General features: G+C 47.8%; 2 protein-coding genes across 4 annotated transcripts in view; both read right to left on the bottom strand.

Annotated features, from left to right (window-relative positions):
* LOC149358907 (sodium-dependent nutrient amino acid transporter 1-like) overlaps nt 1-411 on the bottom strand; it is a 92,229-nt gene extending 91,818 nt beyond the window's left edge. For both annotated transcript variants that reach the window (XM_089571093.1, XM_089571094.1), the window contains exon 1: nt 286-411. In XM_089571093.1, coding sequence (XP_089427219.1) covers nt 286-309 — 24 coding nt within the window. In that variant the 5' untranslated portion in view covers nt 310-411. The remainder of the gene's footprint in view (nt 1-285) is intronic.
* Nucleotides 310-25,115, bottom strand: LOC149358906 (uncharacterized). Of its 2 annotated transcripts, XM_089571097.1 has the most exons (4): nt 24,466-25,115; nt 16,233-16,411; nt 11,720-12,471; nt 310-449 (listed from the first exon to the last, which is right to left on the bottom strand). In XM_089571097.1, exons 1-3 carry the CDS (start codon nt 24,763-24,765, stop codon nt 11,754-11,756), a joined length of 1,197 nt encoding a protein of 398 aa, XP_089427223.1. In that variant the 5' UTR covers nt 24,766-25,115; the 3' UTR covers nt 310-449; nt 11,720-11,753. The 2 variants fall into 2 exon arrangements, with proteins under 2 accessions (XP_089427223.1, XP_089427222.1); XM_089571096.1 differs by lacking the exon at nt 310-449 and having other exon boundaries at nt 10,614-12,471; nt 24,466-25,080.
* Between the last annotated feature and the right edge of the window lie 174 nt (nt 25,116-25,289).

Below are 25,289 nucleotides of genomic sequence, written 5' to 3'. Positions count from 1 at the left end.
AAGCAAAACAAACTTGCGTTTTCATAAGGCCCCAGTTCTTACCACAAATAAGTCCTCGGTCTTTTTTTTTTTTTTGCACGGCATTTATTGAACTTTCTTCGTAACAATAATTCGACCTCGATGCTTTCTTCCATCTCGCTTAAGGCTGAGGCATTACCCCGTTTATTTTTTTCGCGCTCCCTAAAAAGCGGAAATTCCAGACTTTCATTTTAAAGTGACACCGTTGAACTCTGTCCCTTATAATAAACAACGAAGAAAGTAAAAACAACGGTCGACACAACTTACTGAGCAGCCCTTAACGTCCTCCATGGCAGAGGGTCCTCGCAGTTGGTGAAGTTTGCACAGAGGTGGTAACTTAGTCCATGTAGAGCTCCGAGATCTGTGTGGTCCGTTGAGTGGAATAGCAGCACTCCGCCCTTTGTCCCACGTCTCGCAAATCACCCACGCAACTTCAGGCCATAGAGAAAAAAAAAAAAAAGATAAGAGCGCACGGGCAGCCTCAGCTTGGGGTCACTGTCGTAAGGGCCTGCTTCTCGCGTAATAACCCAGCGGGCACCGTTATCATATGTCTCGGCCACATTCCAAGCAGAAAGTACTGAAGCGTACAGGGACAGGCCGGTGCGGACTGCTCCCATTTTTCATCAAGCAGCGATATCGGTGTTGCACTAAAAGAGGGGAAAAAAAACAGAAGCAGTGTAGCATTGAAAGCTGCTGCCGATGTCGAAAGAAAGATGCCAATTAATGGGCCACAGTTTCCACGATAAGATTTCCACCCACTCACTGCACTGCCAGGACTTAAGAGCGACACAGGTACAGGGAACACGTCAAGACGGGGACCTATTATAGATGGTTGCTCATTGTAAAGGAAAACCGCATAAGAACGGGTATGAAAGAACGGAGGGTACACAAAGGAACGAGTAGACGGACAGAGTGATTGTGAAAAAAGAGGTTACTAAAAAATTATCCGCCAACACAGCCTCAGTGTTCGACTTAAGAGCGTTAGCTACGGGAGCTTCAAGTGTTTCAATCGGTGCTGAGTGAACACGGAGTAGACCAAATCCAAACGTCCGCGGATGTTTCCTGTAGGGTGCCTTGATGTCCGCGCGCTGGCCATCGAGGCAACCTACTGGCTCTACTTCTAAGACACAAGCAGCGCCATCTACCTCATGGATTTTGCACTATAATATAGCTGTATACACCCACCTTTGCTATATTCGGTAGAATTCCTCGTTGCATCAGTTCATCAATTTTAAAAACATGTGCATCACAACACGACGAATCGTTTGACATCATCCGGAACCTCCTGCGACAAACGGTTCGGCCGTAATGGCCATCTGAAGACCCTCGGAATGCACGGTTTGGGGGCGGAAAGGTCGTCGCTGTGAATCCCATACATATTTTGGGCTTAATCTCAATTAGTAATTTTATCCTCAGGAACATGCCAAATCATTTGACATCGCATGGAACATTCTGCGTCAAACGGGTACCCCCAAATTTTATGCAGATGGTGTTCCCGGGAAGAGGGGGGGGTCCCACCTCGATGGCCGCTGTAATGGCACACATATAACGGATCGAACGTGTAGGTATCAGTTGAGGCGCTACGCGCCCACTGTTGCTATGTGATATAGTGTAGTCCCGTGGTTACTGTTTTGGTCAATCTGACTTTTTCTGCGTCCTTGACAAACGTAAGCAGTAAGAGCTAACGCCGTTAAAACCAGAAACTAAAACTTACGAACAAAAATACCCTTCTCCGTGCAAACAGCACAATGCTCCAAGCAATTCAAATTCACGATCCATAAGAGCAATGGACGCGGTATAGAAACACTTCTCTGTTCCGGCCGCCCCAGTTTCATACGTGTCAAGAACTCACAGTCAGCAAAGCACACCTTGTCGCTTGAGTGCGACAACGAAGTATTTGAGAACATGCCACTCACATAAGACCAGCGATACATCCGACGAACCGAAAATCTATCAACACAAGGACTGCGGAACTTTTTTGGGGGGTTGTTTTGTTATTGATTCATATCATGCTTTCATGCGAAGCATATTAACGTAGGTTTCGGGCCTTCGCGCGACGCCCGGCGGTGGCCACCATTGACCTTGAAGTGAGATCACATGATGTGACGTCACGTGATGACGTCACACCGGCTGCAGATGGGGCCTCAGGGCCGTTTCACATGCATGCGATTCTCGCCTGCGACGCTGCGAATTCTGTCGGTCTGCGACTGGGGAGGGCCGTCGGTCTAGCCGCAGACGGCCTGCGACCAAGTTCCGTCCGGTTGGAATCCAGTCGCAGCGTCGGTGTGTTCGCTCTGCGACTGACCAATGGGCAGCGCCGAGAAGGCACGTGACGTGACGTCACGCGGGAGCAGCTGCCGCGGCCGGTCTCCAGGCGCGCGAGCGAGAGCGCACGTGCGTCGAGACCGGCCGCGGCAACAGCTCGCACGTGACGTGACGTCATGCGCCGTCTCGGCGTGGGGTCACGTGGGAGCTGTTCCCGCGGCGTAAGCAAAACTGTTTATTTTAATCAAAACATACGAAATATTGCCTTGCATCTAAAAACACGCTGGTCATAACATCGTCAACACATTCTGTGCAGCGTTTCTGTCGCGTTTAATCGTGGGTTGCCTATGCGAACATCGAGCAACCTTGCGTGTCCCTCCGACCAGGGGGGTAAAGCGCGGCGAGGAGGTTGTGATACACTCGAGCAGCGCCATCTTGTTACTCCCATAGTTGCCTGTACTTATTTGTAGTTCGTGGTATTGAAAATTAAGCGATCATTTTCAATATAGCGACACAAAGCACATTAAAAATAAACCTCTAGAACTGTAAACGTCAAATAAAGTGCTTAAGCATTACACTTAATTCTTTTATTGCTCTAAACATTGAAATATGCAGACGTGTGCCACAGAACTTGAGAAAGTTTCGTTTTCGTTTCGTGTGCTGTAGCAGCTGTAGGTTACCGAGGGATGCTAGTTCATTGCTACTTACAGCGTAGACTGCAGGACAGAATTAAGATACGGCAGTTTAATACGCCCAATACGCACTGCATTACACACCTCTCCGCGCCGTGTGTACTTCGGAATCACTCACTCCGCCGCTCGGTCCGCGGTCTTTCGCACGAGCGTTGGCTTCTCTGCTGGTTTTGTTTTTCGATGTCTGATTCGGTGCCGGGAAAGCACTGCAGACGCCAGTCGTCTCCGGTGCGCACATTGGTCGAACGTATTTCTCGTGCGCACGTCGGTCGATCGCGTACAAGAAACTGGACGCTAGACCCGTCGGCAGCGTTCGCGGCGAATTGCCGGCGCTTGCCGGCGCATTGCCGTCGGCACGCACCACGCTGTGACTCCGCGCGACGCGATCTACCGCTTTGCCTAGCTCATGCACAGAGTTTCAGAAGAATGCGCCATCGTGCATCATATGCAAAACAAGGTGTCAAAAGCGATCGGGCATTTCGCTTCATTTGTGAGCAATGTTCTTCTCTGGAAAATTCATAACGGCACTGTCGCGCGTTTTTTTCGTCAAGATTTTTTTTTACGCATTCAGCACGCCTGACAAGCATTAATTCGTGGAGCCTTACGTTTAGTGGTATATATTACAGGCCTGGCAGTGAAACAGTATATGAATTCCTGAGAACAATAAAAACTTTCTGCAAAAGTGGCTAAGCACTATCACGACACCACTGCCTAGTTACATATAGGGCAGAGGATCTGATCAAGACATTTTGAGCTGTCATGCTTTTACAGCAGCCACACCAGACACTTTTTGAAACCAGATGCAGTGCCAACAATATTCCAAAGGGTACATAGTGAGCAGGTAGGTGCAAATTGTGGCTGCTCTCTGTTTAAGTCAAGCAGAAGCTGCATTCAGTATGAAATTTTAATGCTTGTTACGAGTGAGTTTTGAAAATTATGCTGAACCTAGCTGCAGCCTTTACAGCCAAATCGTAAGTAAAAAGAGGTAAACTTAACTTTTCAATAAAACACTAAATATTTAAGTTAATATTAAAAATTTACTAACTGGTATGTCAGTACGAAAGTAAAGGCAGGAATGCAGCATAAAAAGAATCAGGTTCATGATAAATAAAATGCATCATGTATCAGCAGTTTAAAGTGGTGCACTAGATGGGAGTGTTTACGCAGGAGAGACTGTGTGTTAGGCATGTCTACATTATTACACAGAATTCTGACAGAGATCGTGGTGTCTCACCAAGTCTGTCTGCGTAGGGTGATAAGTTATAATACAGTTAGTGCCTCAGTTCGTGCAATACTTCTACTTCAGGTTGCAAGCACACCCCACGGTGCTATTTCAGGATTGCAGTGTTCGCCACTTATGTCACAGCAAAAACGCAAGCAAGTAAGGTTAGATGAGCAGAAAGACCAATGCTTCAGGCAACAAAATTTTTATCTCAGGGTATATCTATGTAGGAGCACGCAAGCTCAGAAGCAGACAGTTCACAGACAATGTCCTCAATCCCCTCATGAGCTCAGTCACCCTTAAGGAAGCTCCCACACTTGCAGGTAAAACACAGTGAATCCGAACGCTGGTGTCTCCGTAATGTAAATGTTTTTACTTCAGGCCATTAGTGTGACAAAGTATCTCAGCCAACCGGTCACCTCACCTATATGCAAATCTGGCTGAGAAGTACTTGAAGCTGGGCTTGTTGGTGCATATTCGTGAAAGACATGACAGCGGAAAACCAATCCATGCGATCAAGAGCATGGATAAGGGCAAAGGCTATATAAACGTTCTTCCTTGAATAAATCCAGTTGGAAGTGCAGCGCTCGTCCTGTTCCCTTACTCGTACAGGCGCGGACAAAAGTAAACGGAGCACGCAACTGTCTTCGAATATTTTTCACGCGTCACCTAACTGAAATTTCCGGCAGTGGTGCACGCATGCTGGTAGCGGAGGCTGGTGGGCTTTCTTGTAGACAAACAACGCTTCATCATTACCAATGGAGAAAGCGTGATTGCACTTCGAACGCAATAGCGTGCTCCGTTTACTTATGGTCGCGCCTGTACGTGTTGCTGTTTTGCGCTCTCATGTCTTTCACGTATATGCAAATCCAAGCACTTGCACACACCCACAACAAAGTCCCCACGCAAGCGAAAGTAGGCGAGATGCTTCAGATAAATAGCTAGAACCTCAGGTGAAAACTGATTTTGCTTCAGGACAAGTCTACACCACAAACCCCCAGCTCAATAGCAGCATCATCAGGGAAATCTCCACGCATGTGCTTGCAGGTAACATAAAAAAGGTAGAAGGTGTACTGTCTCCTCTGACAAGCCAAATTTGCACTTGGGATATGAAGCACGCTGCAGAAGAGGATTTTTGATTAATTTCAATCCCTGGGGTTATTGTACATGCCACAAATTTATTACAAAATACAGAGTACCAGCTGTTCCAGCTAGCTGTACTGTATACTCTCTTAAATGCTCCTCCATCAAACAATCAAAACTTGGCATTCAATAACTGTTGATACAGTAACAGTAGTGGGGTAGCTTCACCAGTGGATTGAAGGAATGAACCTGGCCAATGTGCTTGTTTATGAAGTAGAATCCCAGTGTCAAATTCAGGCCTGCATTCTTTTAGATTGCAAATATCTCGTGTTGTGTCTTATGTCAGATAAATGGCAGTGATACGCCAAACGCAAGGTAAATGTGTCTCTTGACTGTAGTAGAGGAAATAAGATTCTTTGTTGCAGTTTCTAAAACACACCTTATACTTGTGATGCAAAAACACTGCAAAGGTCACTGAAGTGTTCAGCAAGTACTCACTCATTTATTAGTGTTAAAACAATCTAAATACAAAGCAGTTGCACATTTAAGCCTTTACACAGGCACTCATGTGCATTCTGAAGGTCTGATTTTTTGGTTTTGTGGGGTTTAGCATCCAAGAGTGGCATAGGCTACGAGGGACACTATTTCTGATGGGATCTGCACAAGACGCACAGTTGTGCTATAAATAACAGGCATGATGAAGAGTGACATGGAGCATTTATTCCAACATTGTTCATGCGAAATCATTGTATTAAGATACTAAGTTGAAGACGCTTTTTTTTAAGCACCAACAATATCGCATCAAGGCAGCCCTATTAGGTGTTGAACAGTTGAGAGCACAGGTCTTGGCACCGTTTCTATTTTTTTTTTCATGCGCATTCTTCGAGCATGAGAACAGAGGTGCAAGGTATTGAATGCTACATTGTGCATGACTGAGGCATCATTTACATGCTATATTTATTTGTCTCATGTGTACAACAGTAATATGAGTGAATTTATAGAAAAAATAAAAAAAACGCATTCACAAACATAAACATAGCAAGTAATCTCACCTGCTTGTAATTGTAAAGATACACTGGTTGTCAATTTTTTTATACAGAACATGGCATGAATTTTTAATATTTCGAAAGCTGTTCGCGAGAAACCTCTATTTCAACATTTCTATTTACCGTGCACAATGCTCTGCTGGTGCTCCCCGAACGCGACTTATCCCACATGTCTCTTGCATAAAAATCTTTTATGTATGTACGCTTCGCTGGTGCTTCAGAGCACACAGATGAAACCATTCAGAGCGGAGTCCGTTACAGATTTCGCGTTGTATTCACACAGAATTCGCATCTTGACAGGCAGTGGTAGAAAATGAAAACAGTCAGAAGGCAGGCGCTGCACTATACGCGTGTGTCGTCTCCCTTCTGCCTCGCATCCGCGGGAGATAACAGGAGGTGACGATGGTTCACACTTTACTAAAGTGACTCCAGGTAACGCCAAAATGCATGGGGCATGCATGTTTTATTGTACATCAAAACAAACCTTGCTGAACCTCGCCCCTAATCCTCGCTGGTCTCGGCTCGCACAAACACAAATCGCACATAATGAGCGGCACAGGATTCACCATCACCTCTAACTGTCTTTGTACGCTTACAGACGCGAACATTTCGCACGTGAACTAAAAAGAAATCAACACAGTACGTAAGCAAGCCGCAGCACCGTTCCTCTTTAGCGCGCACTACGACGCGCGCGGCCATGCTGGGCGAGGTTGCCAGGTTAGTACGCTGTAATTGACGTTAAACCGTCAAACTTAGTCTCGGTCGTCTGTATCATGCAGGGAACCATGAGCGAAGTAACAAGATGGCTGCCATCCACGGTTAGAAAAAAAAAGGGAGAGGGTTTACATGGGAATGCTGCCGCCGCTTTCTCTCTAGAGTTGGTATATTAGCTCTATGCCTCCGACCGAATTCGCTGGGTACGCGTTGCATGTGAAAGCACTGTGCGAAAATCGCACTGCGGCGTCACCGACTAGGCCGACTATTTTCGTTCTAGTCGCAGCATGTGAAACGGCCCTCAATCGCGCCGTCGGACGTCGCCCGGCGGAGGCCTCCACGCTTCGGTTCGCGCCGTCGCGCGCGACGCGGCGGCGGCGCCACCATCGCTGCATCACGTGATATGTGACGTCACGCCAGGGATGAGGCGGCGCGCGCCCGCCGTCGCGTCAGTCCCTGTGCCCGCAACCGCGTCAGCGTCTTTGCGCCGGGCGTGTATGCGGTCAAGATGCCTCCAAACGCTAAGGACGTTAAAAATAAGAATGCAAAACGAAGGCTGCTTCGCATCCACTGGGCTTAACCTTGATAAGCCTCCAACTTTTTATTGTAATCTTTATTCACTTTTATTTTTCCTATATACGCTGTTCAAAGGTGTATTTTTGAATGAAATGAAATGGGCAGCTTTACAAAGATGTCACACGAGGAGTTATCGACTGGATTAGAAAAGTTTGCGCACAGACTGCTTCAATTTCGCTAACCGTGCTCATGAACAGAGGTCAGTCAACCAACTACATCTGTTGGGACAGGATTGCTTTGCGTTACTGAAACGAAATGCTTTACAACTGGCAACAAAGCCAGCTATAGCTCAGCACCGCTCTGCTTTACATAAATAACGTCCTAGAATTGAATTGTTTATCAGAAATATGATCTGGATGCAAGAAATTGGAGACTTGAGGGAGGGGGTGAGATGTTGGGAAGGCGACCGCCCCCTTGCCGACTCCCCCCCTCTTTCGGAGTCCCTGTATAAACACCAGACACACACTTAGAACACGAGTGAACGGAGCACCCACCCGGCAATTTGATATCCTGTCCCCAGTGTCCTAAGAAATGTGCTCGCTTTGCCCACGCCGTCTTCTTAGCCCATGCAGACCAAAAATGACAGGCAACTTCTTGAAGCGCATGAGATTAGGGTTGCCGGAATCAGCACTGCGTGCACCGCTCTTACGGGCAGTTTTGAATTGCCGATTACAGGGTGAAATGTCTTCTTCTTCTTTTGTTTGCAGTCTTACTTTTCCAAGCAACCTCATATCTCTGCAACACGCCTAAGTTTTTACATACAAAAAAGAGCTCTTACCCACGTAATAGTGAATTGTAAGTTCGCGCTTCGTATATTTTCGTCAGTCCTTTGTGTCTGCTACGCTTTTTTCGTAAAACCTGTCCGAGGCGCTTTTTCTTTGTAGCAGGCGCATGGATCCTACCAGCCGTGAGTTGGCCAAAGCTCTCTACATAGCAGCATTGTTAACGAAAGCGACATAGCGCTTTTAATTTTACAGGTTGAGGGGTTTAAGCAGGGCACGGTGCACATCAAGCGCGGAAAAACCCCCAAAGGAAACAAAAATGTGAGCACCTTCTTTGACTCGCTGTTCTACCAGACCTTCACGCGCGTGCGACCTGTATATATTTATCATGTTTATATGTAAATAGATTTATTTCAATGTACCCCTCCCGCTGTCCTTTCTACTGTCCCCTCACCTCTATCTTTTCACTCCTACACACTGCCTGCTATCCTTTATCTCCGCTGCAACTGCTCAGGTGCTTCCAGCCGCGATAGCAGATGCCAGGGTAGCAAAAATTCTTTTACCTTCCATATTCACTGCAAAATAAAAAAAAACACTACTACTACTCGACCCTTTCGGTTTTTTTTTTTGGTTTTTTTTTTCAGTAGTTACAACATCGGAGCACCCGTGACGTCCATTCTTTCCCTCGTCGCGGTAGCGTCCCCAGCTACAAGACCTATTCCATCGATCTTGCTCATTGAACTTCTCCGTTTTGCTTGAAGACAGGAACACAGAGCGGAACCTAGGAGAAGGCAAGGCGGAAGAGGAAGAAGGGGAGGAAATGGGCGACCCGATTCCTCGGGGGGCGATACCGATTGTGCCGCGGCGAGTGCTCTGCGCTGTCCTCGTTCGGAGGACGCAGAGGTCTCTCCCCCCTCCCTCTGTTGGGCCGCGAACGAGGGAGGACGCGTAGTGTCCCCGACAAGTACTGCGACCCACTTCGCGCGGACCTTGACCGCGCGCTCCACGGTCGGCCCGTGGTCAAGGCCGCCCCAGTGGCCGCGAAAAAGGACGATTGCGGAAAGGAGTTTCGCGCGGTCGCACCGGTCGCCACGGCGACGCGTCATCCTCTTGACTCCCGGCACGCCATCTAGCGAGGGGTATGAGCGAACTTCTAGAAGCAGACGGCGGCCCTTCGGCGTTCGCTTCAATCTGCACGCAGTGTCATAACGCTATGGTGCGTCACTCGGATGGTTGTCTGCAGCTTCACGCTGAAGCGACTTGCTGGCATCGCTGCATCGCTGTACTACGGCAGTGCTACGTCGCTACGTGTTGTCCGTCTTACCGTTCGCATCCATTCATTTCTTTGGCCGAATGACTGATTTACTGCTTGACTGAACGAGTCTTCCTTTGATTCATTGTCTGAACGTTTACTTTCCCAAGCCGATTTCGTGTATGTGAGGAAGTTGTGTGCCGTGAAATTTAAAAAGGCAGGAGTATCATTGCAATTGCAATTGAATGGATTTCTTCTAACACGAGATTTTAGCGCAATAGGATGTATCAAAAGTAGCGGTTCATTTTATACACCGTCGACTCGCAAACAATAAAAACAGGTGCCGTAGGCGGAAACATCAACTCTACAACTTTTTAATTTGTTTCTTCAGACAACATTGTGGCCCCCTACCAATTCCTGACCAAGAGAAAAAGAAATGCCTCTAGACTGCCCCTGACAAGAATATATATACCAATACATTCCTGCATGACCTGGCTGGCTTAAGTGACAGAGAGCAGCATTCATAAACAACGTTGGAAGAAAGAAGCCAGCCCTCTCTCAAAGTTCTCATCATTAGTTACGGACAAGACCAATATTTCCTTTTGCACACAGGTGTTCAAGGAAAGCAAATTAAAGCGTCAGCGTAAGGTCGATAAAAACAGTTGTGAATTGCTTACTGCTCATGACCTACAGTCACTTGAAGCAACTCCAAAACATGGCGCGCTGAAACGTGTTTTTCCTGCACATCACACACACAGTCATTATCCACAAATACACCTTTTACAGAACTTCTAGAGGAGCCACTCGCTGTGAAAGGTGCCCAGTACCAAAACTGCACAAAGCAGAAATGCAGCAGGAACGGTGGCATTTTTGTGTGGCTTCTCTCGATACCAATAGCGTTCATATAGTGATAATAAGCGTGTTTAACAAACAGCCATCATAATTTCACACTTTCTGCTCACAACAGTGTCCTGCGCTGCCCACATGGCCAAAACATTGTCGTCTGCTTGAGACGACAAAAAGCATTGCTTGGCACTTGTAAAACACTTTAAAAGTCAACACTCACGCCATACCCTCCCACGTTTTAGCAAAAAAGAAAAAAAAATCCGTAACAACTTTTTATTTTAACTTGAAACCTTCGAAGTCATCACCTTCGGATGCGCTATCAAAAAGTTCGCTCATTTCCGGAGGCAACGCGGCTGAAACATTCTCTTCGCGCTACGGACGTGCTACGTACACGGAGCAAAGTTGCAAAGGGTGACTAAAAAAAAACGTCGGCTTGTCTTGGCTTGCCTTGACAAACCGAGAAGTGTGATTGTCGCCATCTTTTCGCATTTCACATTACTTTCGCTTGGGGCCTCCTAAACTGCCGCATGTGTATGATCCCGGAAGTCGTTATCCCCGCCGTTTCATAATAAAGTTCACCTAGAAAAGATGCGCACGGCAGTCCCCATATTGAAGTATTAACCGTGTTAAAACCGCGTTATTGGTAGCGATACTTTTTTAGTGAAAAAGCTTGAACATGAACCCGAGTGATTTCCGAACTCGCAAAAAAAAAGAGAAAAATTCGCATATAAGACGCACCCTTGTATAGGACGCACCAGAAAGATTTTTGAAAAAAAGCCGCGTCTTATACACCGGAAAATACGGTAATCCACAGGCTTCAATCATAATTCTGTTGCGGGTCTGCTATATCACAGTGCACTAGCATTCGTCAAACCTCTCAAGCGTCGTGGAACAGCACATGACACCAAATAAAGTCTCCATAAACCTGCAGAGCTACAACAGCCCAGCTTGAATAACACCTGGTTCGATGGCGATAACACCTGCCAATTTTCTAAATTCCTGTTGTGTCGCAAAGGTAACACAAGACACAGCACGGAGTTCACTGAACACACTGTCCGAAAGTACAACGTTAAAAACGTTTCGTTGCGGGTACAATAAGGTGCATCCACTCATTTCCACTAGGTGGAGATCACTGGGTGTACCCAACCTTCTATGTTTATGTTGATGATAGCATGGCGTCGCATAGCGCCATCTAATGATAAGCATGACATTTGCAGAAAGTACAAGACAAGGTCAACTTATTCAGTCAACTTCTCCGACCTGCTATTCCCAGCCGCACTCACATCGATTCCTCAGTTAAACGTAGGATGGTGCGGTTCAGTTCCCCAGCACGCTGCTCATCAACTGACGCTTCAGCAAATCTCCTCGGAGCACCTCATTGCGCCTCTTCTCGTTCACCAGGTCCGTCTCGGCCTCAAGCAAGCGACGCATCTGCAGGAGAATGTCCGCTCGCAGCGCCCTCTCACGGTTGTCGCACGCGGTGGACGTCATCTGAAGCACGTCCGCAACGTCGACATGACGCCGGCTGCCGCTGCTGCTCCCCACGAGGCCTAGCTGTTCACCGATCACGTCATCCGCGGAGTAGTGCAAGTGCTCCACGTCGCTTTCCTCGCCCGCGTCGGACAAGTCCACGTACTCGGCGTCCTCGACGGTGACGGCGGCCGCTGTCCGTGATGGTGACTTCTGCCCCTTAGCGCAGGTGAAAGGGCTGCTGATGCGTAAATGCGAACCTTCGCCTCCGGCTCCAATCTCGTGGCCCGCGAGAGACCGTTGCGCCGGTCCTGCATCGTCCCCAGTGCCGCATACGCCTTCAGATGTCGCCACCTCATCCGAAGGCAGTGGGGAGGACGGTTCGGACTTTATGATCACAGGGCTGTCTATTTTGCCGCTCGATGCTCTGTTGGACCCACTCGGATGCTGCTGCTGCGGAAGCACATCCGGCTCGCTAGAATCCGCGACGCTCGGCACCTCTTCTTTGTCGGCGTCCACGTGGAGGTCCATGCCAGAGGAAGAGTCCTCGACCTGATGCGCCACCCTGCAGGCAGAGAAGACAATGGTCTAAGCGTATCAAACACACACGGCTCTCATCAAATCATCCGCACTTCTCTGCCCCCACGTGGTGGGCTTGGCTTGGTTCGCCTCGGACCACATGGCATTGGTGAATGGCAAGTGACATCCTCGACGCCTAATGCTGTGTCGCAGTAAAGTCTCTCTATCCCTCTCTCTCTAATTCTAAAAGTTGAAAACAGTAAGAAAGATTGGCATGTCGCAGGCATTTTCTCGGTAGCAAAAGACCATACTAGAGAAACAATGCATATAAAGACGAAGACCAGAGGACAAGGCACCACAAGCAATGCCTGTGGTGTCTTGTCCTCTGGCCTTACTCCAGCTTCGGGAACTCCCATAAACACATTAGACTAAGGTCGAGCTGTTGCGTTAGTTCGGGCTGCAAACGCTTTTTGTTTTTCCGAGTTTACCTAACGTGGTTACTACATATAGGCCCAAACAAAATGAGAAACACATGAGCGCGTGCGGACGCGGACCCATCTCACGCCCGCTGCTATTCTAAAGATCAGAGGCACATGGCGTCCTGATCGTGTGGCACGTATTTAAAATACGAGATGGCGGTTGCGCACGCTTATCTGCGAGTATTTCCGCCGTCAAAACAGGAAGCACTGGTCATAAAATCGCAGGGTTGGGTCCAGTTTTTAAGACAGCCGTTCTTCGGTAAGTTCATTGCCTGCAAACGGAGCATCCGGCTTTCGCTTCGCCTCATTTAAGAATTAGCGCATCTTATTTCATTACTAAGCTACAGCATAACCGCCAAAAGCATTCCAGAAGGCAATGGCGTTGTAGAAGAGTGCACTCCCTTCGAGGTGGGCAGTAGGTGCAGACAACATGCGGACTTACATGGCCCCGAAGGTCCGTCTGCGCATGATCACTTGGCGGCCGGCGAAAGCTGCGTACGAAGGCTGTGAACACTATCACTGTGCTAAGACTTTATATGTGTGAGTTTTAGGATGAAATTATGTATATACCGTTACCGATATGTCGTCGGGTTTGTGCCTTGACTAACGTTCTACAGCGCATATTTCGAGGAACGCACAGAGATAATGAAGGCACAAATGCAAGTGGGGCTCATGCGCATTTACACTTCCTTGGGGAGTAGGTAACAGCACCAGTAAGTGCGGCAGCGGCAGCGAAAGCTGGAATGTTCTACTGCGGCTGAAGTGCACATAGCTACTGTCCCACGATAACGGCAACTGCAAGGATACGACCAAGACCACGATGAGAGGCTGTGCGTTTGTCTAATCCGTTTATCGCCACCTGCTCCAATCACTATCATGAGCCTGACTACGCCCACTGCAGGTCAGAGGCCTTTCCCATATCTCTCCAATTAACCAATTAACCCTGTCCTGTGCCAGCTGCGGCCATCCTATCCTCCCAAATTCTTAATCTCATCCCCCCACCTAACTTTGTGCCGCCCCCTGCTACGCTTCCCTTCCCTTGTAATCCAGTCTGTTACCCTTAAGGACCAGCGGTTATCTCGCCTTCGCATTACTTGCCCTGCTCAAGCCCATTTGTTCCTCTTGATTTCGACTAGGAATTGTCATCAACCCGTGTTTGATCAGACCCGCTATGCCCTAATAAGGGAGTAATTACTCATTGACGTCCACCCGAGCGCAGCCATACAGCTACAAAGGAAAGCTATACAGCTTTCTCAGAAACTTCGTAGTTAAAGAAAAATTCGTCCCGGTCCGGGGTTCGAACCCAGGACCACCGCTTCACCGGAGCAGTCGCGCTACCAATTGAGCTAACCGGGACGGCAAGCTTATGGTAGGACGAGAGCGAATTGATCAATAACTCGAAGTGGGAACAGTGTTGACCAAATGTTTTAGGGGAATCCCCCAAGGTGGAGTAGATTTGTATTAAGGGAGTAATTACTCATTGACGTCCTCCCTTACTCCAAATAACTCCCTTATTACAAATCTACTCCACCTTGGGGGATTCCCCTAAAACATTTGGTCACCACTATGCCCTCTTCCTGACTCTTAACGTTACACCTAACATTTTTCTTTCCATAGCTCGCTCGTTGTCCTTAGTTTAACACTTTTCGTAGCCTCCACGTTTCCGGAGATTAACTACAAAACATGATCGATGAGTTAGACAGGCAGAGCTGTACTGTGGGGTTAAAAGTTAATATGCCGAAAACCAAAGTAATGTTCAACAGTCTCGGAAGGGAACAGCAGTTTGCAATTGATAGCGAGGTGCTAAGTGGTAAGGAAATATGTGTACTTACGGCAGCTAATGACCACAGATCCGACGAGAGTGAAAGAATAAGAATTGGGTGGAGCGCATTTGGCAGGTTCTCTCACGTCATGAATGGCAGCTTACCAATGTCTCTCAAGAGAAAAGTACACAAAAGCTGTATCTTACCAGTATCACCTGCTCCACTATTCAATGTGAAAGCTTTACGTGGTCACCGTCCCCCATCATGACGCCCGTTACGGTAGGTACATCATCATTATCAGCCTGACTACGATCACTGCAAGACCGAGGCCTCTCCCATGTCTCTCCAATTAACCCAGTCCTTTGCCACCTACGGCCACCATGTCCCCGCACACTTCTTAAAGGGGCTGCGAAACACTGCCTGGGGGAATACCGGCTATACTTCAGGTGGGCTCTTTATGTCACACAGATGCTGACTTAAAAAGAATTACAGGAATCGATGCACAGGAACGGGAGTTATTCAGTGAAGAAAATTCAGAATACAAGCAAACAAAACGCTGCCCTCAACTCGATTTTGGCGGGGCTTCCCACTCCTATTTCGCTCTCCCAATGACGGCACCTGGCGCAACCAATCAAAACAGCCAGCCAGAGCACGTCGCGGAAGTTTGTACTCCATGATTGCCTGCTCTCTGTAATTCGTTCTTGCTGAGACTGGCAGCGTTGTTTCCATGCCAGAGCGCCCCTGGGGGTGTATTTCTATTTTACTTGCTTTGCAGGGCTTTTATCTAAGACAAACAAATTGTTTTTGTTGATCTAATATAAAACGCAGACAGGTGACAAAGTGTGTCTCTATTTATTCACACAATTTGCAGTATATTTACTGTTTGTCCGGTCATCAAGCTCGCGCCAGGTGGTGTCATATCCGCTGCTAAAAACCCGCCACTGTGTGGCGACACCATCAGAGCCATGAAGTTGTTTTTGGGAGGACATTAAAATATTTAAAAAACGGAATGTATGCGGTATTACCGACGCTAATAGCACCATTATAACTCACTGTATGCAATCAACAGGCAAAACAGTTAACTAAGATTGTGTTTCTGGGCCCCTTTAATCTCATCCGCCCACCTAACTTTCTGCTGCCCCCTGCTGCGCTTGCCTTCTGTTGGAATCCACTCCGTTACCCTTAAGACGGTAGGCACAATCTTTGTCAAAAGTATACAGCCCAATGGGCCTGCTTTTGAGCCCTACAGCGCTGCTCCTCTTGCATCCTCAGGGACCCTAATCTCACAGAGACAAGAGGAACTTAAGTCCTCAAATCTTCCAAGCTTAGGAATGTCAAAGGTGCTAAGGAGCCCCGCTACAAGGTCTGGAAGCAAACCCCTTAGGCTGTATACTTTCGACAAAGACTGTACAGTCCCTGCACTATGCAATGGCATGCTAAAAACGTTACATTGTGCACGAACGACCGTTACGGGTCCCGAAACGTCCATTGTCTTGTTCATCGCTTCCTTCCGCCAGTGTTCATTCAGCTGCGCAGTGTGTGGAGACAAGAGAACGCTCGCATACCTGTCCGGTTCTGGCTTCTCATCGCGAGGCTCGTGCAGGTGCTCCGACGGCCCGGCCACCACCCGATCGCCGATGGTGCGACACCGGCCGGGGCAGCTCACGAACACGCAGCGCCAGAAGTGCACGCCCTCTGCCAGGTTCTCCAGCACGTAGTGGTGGTCGCCGATCTGCTTCACGGGCTGCCATACAGGGCATACAGGCACACGTATGACCACATGTGTAAGCACACAACGCTCGCTGCGCGTTCGCGGGATTCGGCAGATGCACTGCGCGAGTTGCCCAGCGTTATACAGAGTGTTCCACCAAAGAATTTACACAATTTTTTAAAATAGGATTTTTGAGTTCGAAGAGCGCTTTTTTGGGCATGCATTGGGCGTCAGCGGTGCAGTAGATCAGAATACAGCTAAGACGTGCTAACTAGCAGAATGGCTAACTAATATCGAGTCAGGAGGGCATCCAAAGGGGTGCACGAGAACACCCCCCCCCCCCCCCCCCCCCCATCGAAATCAAGTTCAACATCACCCCCCCCCCCCCCCCCCCCCCCCCCCCCGCTATCTTGGTAGTGCTCAGCCAGCTGCCTGCATCCCCCCTCCCCCCGCCAGCTATATCACCTTGGGCCCCTCCCGAAAAAATCCAGTAGTTAGCTTTGAACTATTACTGTTAGTCTTCTTAATTACTGAGAGGCTGTAGACCACCGTAAGTAATGTCCATATCAGTTTTTAGAATTTCGAAAACCGGGTTACCCTCGGCGCTGTGCCCCGACAAATTTTGGCTGTTTCGACGAGTTACGTGCACTGGAGAGGTCGCTTTGCTTGCAAGCGTTTCGATAACGCGTGTATTTTGGCATGATTTAGGCAAAATTTGTTGGCCCACAGCGCCAAGGGTAACCGCGCTTTCAAAATTCTAAAGACTGATATGTATATTAAGGCGGAAGCCTTTAATGCCTCATCGTTGTAAGCAGGAGTTGTCGACAGAAATGTCACGCTTTTCAATTGGTCCAAGCGGTCGTGACGTCACAGTGCGTGAATTTCAAACGGAGCCAATTGTACTCAGGCTAGTAACCATGCAACCAATTAAAGGGATCGTATAGTGATGCTCCAAGTAAGTGGGAATGAGTTTAGTTAATGTCTCAATCACCCAATTAGCCTAATTAACCTTTCTAATCAGGCCAGATAAATAAATAAAACCGAGTAGGAAATTGGTCGAGTTCGGGAATCCACATTCATTATTACAGCGCAAAGACGGCACAGAACAAGAAGGGGACACAACAGCGCTGTTGTGTCCCCTTCTTGTTCTGTGCAGTCTTTGCGCTGTAATAATGAATGTAGGTAACCAACTCGCCCAAAATGTTGTATTCGGGAATCCAACCCCGGTCTACGGATTGCGAGACGAGCATGCTAACCAATATGCCATGCCAGCTCGATGGTTTGGAATGAACGAAGGGGCGTCTAGTGAATGAATACGGTGTCTTCGTTCACTCCCATCTTCCTCCCTTCCCGTTACGGCGAGGTTCAGGTGTCCACCGAATTGGTTTCCTCAAAAACCAATTTACCGACGAGCAAGGCGTAGAACCGAACGGAAGATGGTGTTCTGTGGACTCCCTGGCAGCTTTGCAAGACGCTGTCGCGTTTCACTCTTAGAGGCGAAGCTTGGTTGGTGGGTTTATGGGGTTTAACGTCATAAAGCGACTTAGGCTATGACAGCCGCCGTAGTGAAGGCCTCCGGAAATTTCGTGCACTGGTGTGACTTTAACGTGCACTGACATCGCACAGTACACGGGCATCTAGAATTTTGCCTCCATCGAAATTCGACCGCCGCGGCCGGGATCGAACCCGCGTCTTTCGGGTCAGCAGCCGAGCACCATAACCACTGAGCCACCGCGGCGGCTTAGAGGCGAACCTTAACATTTTAACAACACATCAGTGGCACAAGTAGCAACACCGGGCTTAAGGCTTCCGACTCACCGCACTTTAGGTCAGCAAAGTGCCCCCCTGAATTTTTACTTACGGCGGGCTACACGCCTCTCGATAAGTAAGGAGCCAAACAGTAATAGTTAAAAAGTTAACTGTTCAATATTAGCTACCCAGCCTGATAGTGAACACATATCAGTTGTATTCCGATGTACTATCGGGCGGCGGGAGCCGGAGCAACGGAAAACTAGTGTTCCTGTATATGCTCCCGCAAAAACTGCGTTGCAACGCCATCTACAGGCGGCATCTCGGACCCAGATAGCCAATCTGTGACCTTTATTATCAGCAGGCATGTCGCTTGGCTCGTTTCAATCTTTCAAAAAATGCGCTGCTTCCACGACAAGTTAGCCACGCGCGCGCGGGTATTTGATCTGAGCATGACGGTGCGCGCGCCGGCTCTCAAGCCATATCTGGAACGCGCGCTGAAAAAAAAAAAAAAGAAGACACGAAATGAAAAGAGGACCACCAGATTGCTACTGCTGCGGCGCCGCTAGGCATTTTGGCGAGAAAAAGCACGAAACATCGAAACGAGTCAAGCGACATGCCTGCTGATAATAAAGGTCACAGACTGGCTATCTGGGTCTGAGATGCCGCCTGCAGATGGCGTTGAAACGCAGTTTTCCGTTGCTCCGGCTCCCGCCGCGTGGAGTATACCACTTTTGTCCACGACAGTACTACGCCGCTCACAAAGCTATGGCGAAAAAAAGCGCTCTTCTAAGTGAAAAAGCTTACTTTTCTAAACTTCGTTATGTTTTAGGTGAAACATTCTCGGCCCGGCGACTGCCAGCAGCAAAAGAGCGATTCTAGAGCAGCGCCTCCTTGTGTTCCTTCAATATACGGAAGGAGGATGTTTCAAAACCTGAAATGCCGTGTCGCGCCTGCTCCCGTTATACGGCGATAATGGCATAACCGCAAGCATTTGTTGTCACAGCTACAGCTGTTGAAGGGTACAGACACTAAGATTTTGAAGAGATAGCTTCACTCCGCTAGGTAAAGCCGGGTATCGCAGTGAGTGCAACATCACGAGCATGACTGGTAGGTGGCGCCAAGTGAGCAACCCAGGAGGCAGGTGGGCCACCTAGGTCATGTGACCTTGCAGCACCATCACAACCTGCCCATAGGATAGTGAGCAAACTGCCCACCGTGGCAGGTGACCATCAGATTAATGATTGGTCACTCGGGAGGAGCAACATGGGCTACACAAAGCACACCGCTATAAGCGACTGCCATCGCAGGGCTGTGGCGCATCGCTTAACCGCTGCACCACTTAGGTGGGAAGAGTATGAGGACTCCCAGGGATCTATGAATGTATAAAATAGAGAACGAACGTCTGCATGTATGGGAATTACCCCAATGCACTATCGCGCTCTTTCGGGTGTCCTTTTTTTTTTCTTGAAAGAGGCCTACGGACCCAGTAATCATGAAGATGAGCTCAAAACACCAATGCGCAGCGCTAATAATTAATTCCACACGATTATGTACTGGTATGTTTCGGTCTCTGTCGGCACCAGCTCTGTAGTGCAGCTTGACGACCGGCCAAGTGTTCTGAGAAACTCTGCTGAACTGTCGTCGCTCGTTCACCCGTGCGGTGCTTCGATATCGCATTAACAGAAACATGGCTAAATGACAGCGTTCCTGACAATAGCATAGTTATGTGCTGTTCTAACTTTAAATTCTTTCGTAGCGATAGGGAGCAGCAAATATGGACCAGCGTCTTTCTAGAAATAAAAAAAATGAACTGCTAGCCGTGCCAATCGCTACTGACCCCTTTCTAGAAAAGTGATTTGGGCGGCCGAGTGGTTGGTGTTATTAACGCCCCCCCCTACTTGATATACTTTATTTGCCAGTGAATTCGAGCGTATACTAAGTGTGGTGTTGTCGCGGTTTCCGAATACTCCGCTGTTAATTTTTTGTGATTTGAACTTTCCTGAAATATGCTGCATCGCCCAATCCGTTATGGCTAACTACAACGAAGCTCTCGATTTTTTGAAATCGTGTATTAATTCTTCTTTAAAGGGACACTGAGGAGACCACTATTAATATATTTTTTATAGCAAAATCCGATAGTTCGGCATGTCATGGCTTTGTTGCCACTTGGCCGGCAGCGAAAAATGCATTTATTTCTAAGAAATTTGGATTCGAAGTTGAAAAGGTTTTTCCCGCCGCTGTGATTCAAACTTGGGATTCGGCTATGACGACAGAGGACTAAGTGACGTGAAACATGACGTGATGCAGACTCCGTGATTTCTGGCTGCCAGCAGTGCGTCCTAGCAGCAGCCGAAAAGAAAGCTACCGCCGGCCGCACGTTGAAGGCATCTATCGGCTATTGCGGCCGTCGCTACAGTCGCTTCGCTTACGTTTGCACCGGCGTTTTGCGAGCGTTACGATGGATCTCGTTCTCGAAGTCGTCAACGAAGTTCTCGCAAATAGACACCTTTAGCATACCGTGTACCTTGATACCGCTAGCGGAATACCGGGAGCCCGCCTAACGCCGGCGAGCAGGCGCTGATTGGTCCCGATGCTTCAGGCGAGCGCGTAGCTGCCCGGCACGTGGCGCCATCTGGCGACGTCAAGGAGATTTGCGCATGCATTGGCTGCGTCTCAGTGATTTGTGCTTCTCGTGTCCTAGCGTTGCTAGAACCATTGGTTCCAGCAACACTGTTTTGTTATATGACGTCATGACGCTTGTACTTGCGAGTTTGGCCTGTGGCGGCGATACCTGTATTTTGGTTCTTGCTCTTTTCTACGTTACAAGAGCTTTGTTGTCAGTATGAGTGGCGTTTTTGTAATCAGGAGCTGGTATTCTGTCGATACAAGCCAACTTCAATTTCTCCTCAGTGTCCCTTTAACTGAACTCACCATTCATCCCACGCGAGTCTTTGTGACCTCAGCCTATATTATTGATCGGCTTCCTACAAATGACCCCAATATCGTTTTCGATATAACTCACCTCGACGGTCAGTATATGAACATGACATGAGGTTATATCAAATGCATGCCCTCTTAGCGAAGGAAACGTCACTAAGAGGATTACAAGTTATGGCAAGGCCAACCATGATGGCATGAACACAAAACTATCTGCTCTTACTCACGACTTTATGGACAATTACCTATTGAGAACAATGAGGAAAATTGGAAGCTGTTCCAAATTACACTAGCTTGTCTAAATGATCAATTCATCCCAGTTGTAACTTTAAAATACCGCAACAATGCGCCCTGGTTCAATAAAAAATTACGTCGTCTTAATAACATAAAGAAAAAAGACTTTACAGAAAATCGGATAAAAACCGTGCTCCCCAATAATGGTTAAAATATAGCCACTGAGATAAAGAGTACCAGACCGTGCTAACACCTGCGCGTCGTCCATTACCGTCCATGCTCCAAACTAATCCTCAGGGACACTGGCGCGTAATCAACTCTAGTTCTTGTCCCGATATCTTTCTGGCAAATAACGACAGCGAAGTAGTTCCCGAATCGAACTGCGCTGAACTGCAGAACTTTCTTATGTGTTTTCACTCGTGACAACACCCTATTATGCCCAGACATAAAATACAACATCGATGACTCTATGCCAGAAGTAATCATCAGTGAGGCTGGTATTTTTTCCTAAAACAACTCAAACTTTCATGTTCAGGCCACACCGGGTATAATAATAAAATACCAAAAAACATGGCACCTGCTTTCTTTAAGCCCACTGTTATAAGCCCTCGTCTCGCAATCGCTATCAACAACTACTATTCCACATGACAAGCGCATTTTAAGCTTATACCCATTTTCAAGTCATGGCGACCAGACTTCACCATTGGACTGACGCACAATAAATATCCTGAGCACGTTAGCACCTTTAATACACCCATGCACCCTTCAAAGGTGCACGGGTGCATGGCTGTTGTAGCTCCTTCGGGTGCAAGGGTGTGTGAGGGTGTACCGGTGTTCTTTGACTTGTCTTTGACTTTGACTTGTACGGATGTTCTTTTGACTTGTATTCTTTGAGATGTTTCTAGAACGATGTGAGTTATTCGAGCTTTCTATCAAGTGACAGCTGCAGCCTTGATGCGAGCAGCTATGAGTACGATTTGCGCCTCTGTAATGCGATAATTAACTGAATTATTTTAGCTCAAGTGCTGAGCATCACTGACTCCAGATAGGGGCTCAGGCATATATAAACTTGGAGAAAGTATGCGCGTTATGGCAGGTAAGTATTGCACACAGCAGTGGTGTCTTCTGTGTTGAAGTTGTCCCCTCAGTAGCTTTGTATGACTCATTGCAGTTAAACTCATACCTCTTTGTGTTACTTAGGCAAAAATATGTGGCTCATTGATAGAGTGGTCCATGGCACTGCGTCTAGTGCGCGGGACACGGTGAGCAAACAGATGATAAACATGAGCAGACTTGTGACGCGTGTGGCATGAACGCACGAGATAAACATGTCCTTTGATTTATAACATCTAGTGACACAGCCCACTCGTGACAGGAGTGTGCGATATCTTCACCCACGCTTGTATTACCGGACATAGCCGACAACAGTATTGTTTTGTATGTGATGAATCTCAGATATGCACAGATAACAAGCAGCGGACTGCGGCGTGTTTACATGCTACAAAAAATGCGCGTCCACGATATATCATCTGCACTTGACGTATACCTTGATACTTTTCTAACGCTTTCAGAATCGGAAGGTGTCAATGAACTCTGGCACGTATTTAAGAACAAAATGATTGAGCTGAGTGAGCAATTGTGCCTTCATGGTGGTTGACAGCAAGGCGTAGAAAAAGCAAGCCGCGGTCCACAAAGGAAGTCCGCATAATTGATCGCAGAAAAGAACATGAACTTCATCCTCCAAGAAAGATGAACTAAAAAGCGCAACAAATAGATTAGAGTGCTACGAAACGTTCAAAAGGCGCACACTTTAACTCTGAATTCGGTATGAAAGGACAGCCTAAACAATTTTGAAATTTTATAAAAATGAACAGAAAAGATGAAATTTCAGTGCGCTCGCTTAATCAAGATGCCACTTGTTTATGATAGCGTCGCTAAAGCCGAATGCTTCAATTTTTTTTTTTTTTGAAGGGGGGGGGGGGGGGGGGTCGGTATTTTTGAGCTGCTTTCATAGCAATGAAACAACTCTGAACTATTACACACAAAGAAGAATGTGCTGAACGCATAGGTGATACCGTCACTGATTCAAGGGGAATTGACTTTGTTCTTTCTGAAGTGCTTCTTTTTTTCTTTTTTTTTTCGATGAGCGACGTATCAATGCTGTAAGCGATACGTGTGGGGAGTGGACCTACACTGAGTCAGGCACTGATTTGCCTTTATGTCGGCCTCCTGGACAACTCTTTGCTGCCTAAATAAAATGCCTTGACTTTGAAACGCCTTGATAAATCTAAGGTGGCCGTGCCTGATGATTGTGCTGTTTCTGTTTCTTGATATCTGTGTTATTTTTGCTAAATCTAGCGCCCTTGCTGATGACTGGAAAATGACCAATGTTTTAACTGTACACAAATCTGGACTACGAAGCACTGTATCCAATCATCGACCTTATTTCCCAAACAAGTTACGTTCGTAAGATTTTTGAACACATCCTTTTTACTAGTATTACAAACCACTTCGATATCTACGCATTCGTATAAGCCCCAATCAAAATTGTTTTAGAAGTGGCTATTCGCCCATCACCCGACTCACTTAACACGATTTAGCACGTGCATTAGACATGGGCTGCTCCGTTGGTGCCATTTTCTTTGATTGCCAGAAAGCTTTCGACGTTGTAGCCCATCACTTATTGCTCGAAAAACTTCAATAAGTAATAATATCCTGGATCAAAAAATTATTGAACAATAATCGCATGAGGTTGATGCGACATCAGGATGGGGGTAAGTAACCAACGGTATTGCGCTGTTTTACAACATGAGTTGAACAGTGTAGTTGAGTGGAGCAGCGCTTCGGGTGTGCGTATAAATTAGCAGTGTACTACATGTAGTTTACAAAAAATCGATCCGTCCACGAGTACAAACACTTCATAAACATAGCTCGTTCCCGTGCGTGAGTGCAGATATCAGCGCATTATGCGAGAAATAATTCATTTTGGAATTGAAGGCGTTTTTCTGTGATTACTAGGCCCTGTGACGGGTGTTCATGACCTTCTATTCTGGTCGTTCTCTGTTAGTGTTTTTCGCCTAACGATAGATTGTTTGATCATGTGTCTTATCAGGTTTTTTTTTTTTTTGTCCCGTTTCAGTGTAAGTCGCGGCGCGTGCACAGACCTGCTGTTTGTAGGCGATGTCGAGGCGTCTCTTCTTCTGGCTCGCCACGCGCTGATGCTGGTCTTCGTCGTGATCCCTGAAGCGGTACACCATGTGCTGATCCCCGTACACGTCAGTGGTAAGGCGTGCCTTGCAGTGGCGCACGTCGCAACGCCAGCGGTAGCGCTGGCTGTTGTGCGTTTCCAACGTGAACGAGCGGCCAGCGTACTTTGCCTTCATCTTGCCTCGCCGCGACGGCACCAGCTCGATGACGCCGGCAAACGGCGCCACGGTCTCGTCGGCAACCCTTGCGCCGGACATCGTTCGCCCGACCTCGAGAACACCTGCCGCGTCACTGATAGGGCCGCTGTTCACCCAGCGCCTCTTCGTCGAACTGTGCGATTCACGCCTTTACACCATGGCGCTAACTCCGTCACAACGAAGATAGAAGTGACCAAACGCTCAGCCGCACACACGCCACCCCGCACAAAACGTTGCCCGCACGTGCAGGGATGCCCACCTACATGCCACGACGCTTACTTATCCCACCAAGATCGATGTCGACGAATTCAAGTTCCGACGTCGAGGCATCGACGCAGCATGGCAGGTTACTACGGCGCCCCTGTCGGCGAAACACGTAGCCATGACTTCCCGCTATGGCGGGCCCACTTCCTATGCATACGGATAGATGGCGCCAGCAATCCACACCGCGTTAAGAATGGTCAGCTCGTCGCTCGTCTCACATCGCCTCCTGCTAGAACAAGCTGCGGCGGTTCACGAGTTGCATCCTTCTGTGCAAAAACTAGCCTTCAGATTTTACGGTCATTTATACCTTCAATTAGTTT

The sequence above is a fragment of the Amblyomma mixtum genome, chromosome 2, assembly GCF_055824585.1.
Source record: "Amblyomma mixtum isolate Tamu chromosome 2, ASM5582458v1, whole genome shotgun sequence".
NCBI classification, from domain to species: Eukaryota; Metazoa; Arthropoda; class Arachnida; order Ixodida; family Ixodidae; genus Amblyomma; species Amblyomma mixtum.
This window is presented reverse-complemented; position numbering and strand designations above follow the sequence as displayed.

What these genes read in the sequence shown, in the direction of transcription:
- LOC149358906 (XM_089571097.1), bottom strand. Translation starts at nt 24,765, where the DNA reads ATGTCCGGCGCAAGGGTTGCCGACGAGACCGTGGCGCCGTTTGCCGGC. An exon ending in ACATCGCCTACAAACAGCAG is followed by an intron (nt 16,412 to 24,465) that starts GTCTGTGCACGC and finishes CCTGTATGGCAG; the next exon opens with CCCGTGAAGCAGATCGGCGA. An exon ending in GAGAAGCCAGAACCGGACAG is followed by an intron (nt 12,472 to 16,232) that starts GTATGCGAGCGT and finishes CTCTGCCTGCAG; the next exon opens with GGTGGCGCATCAGGTCGAGG.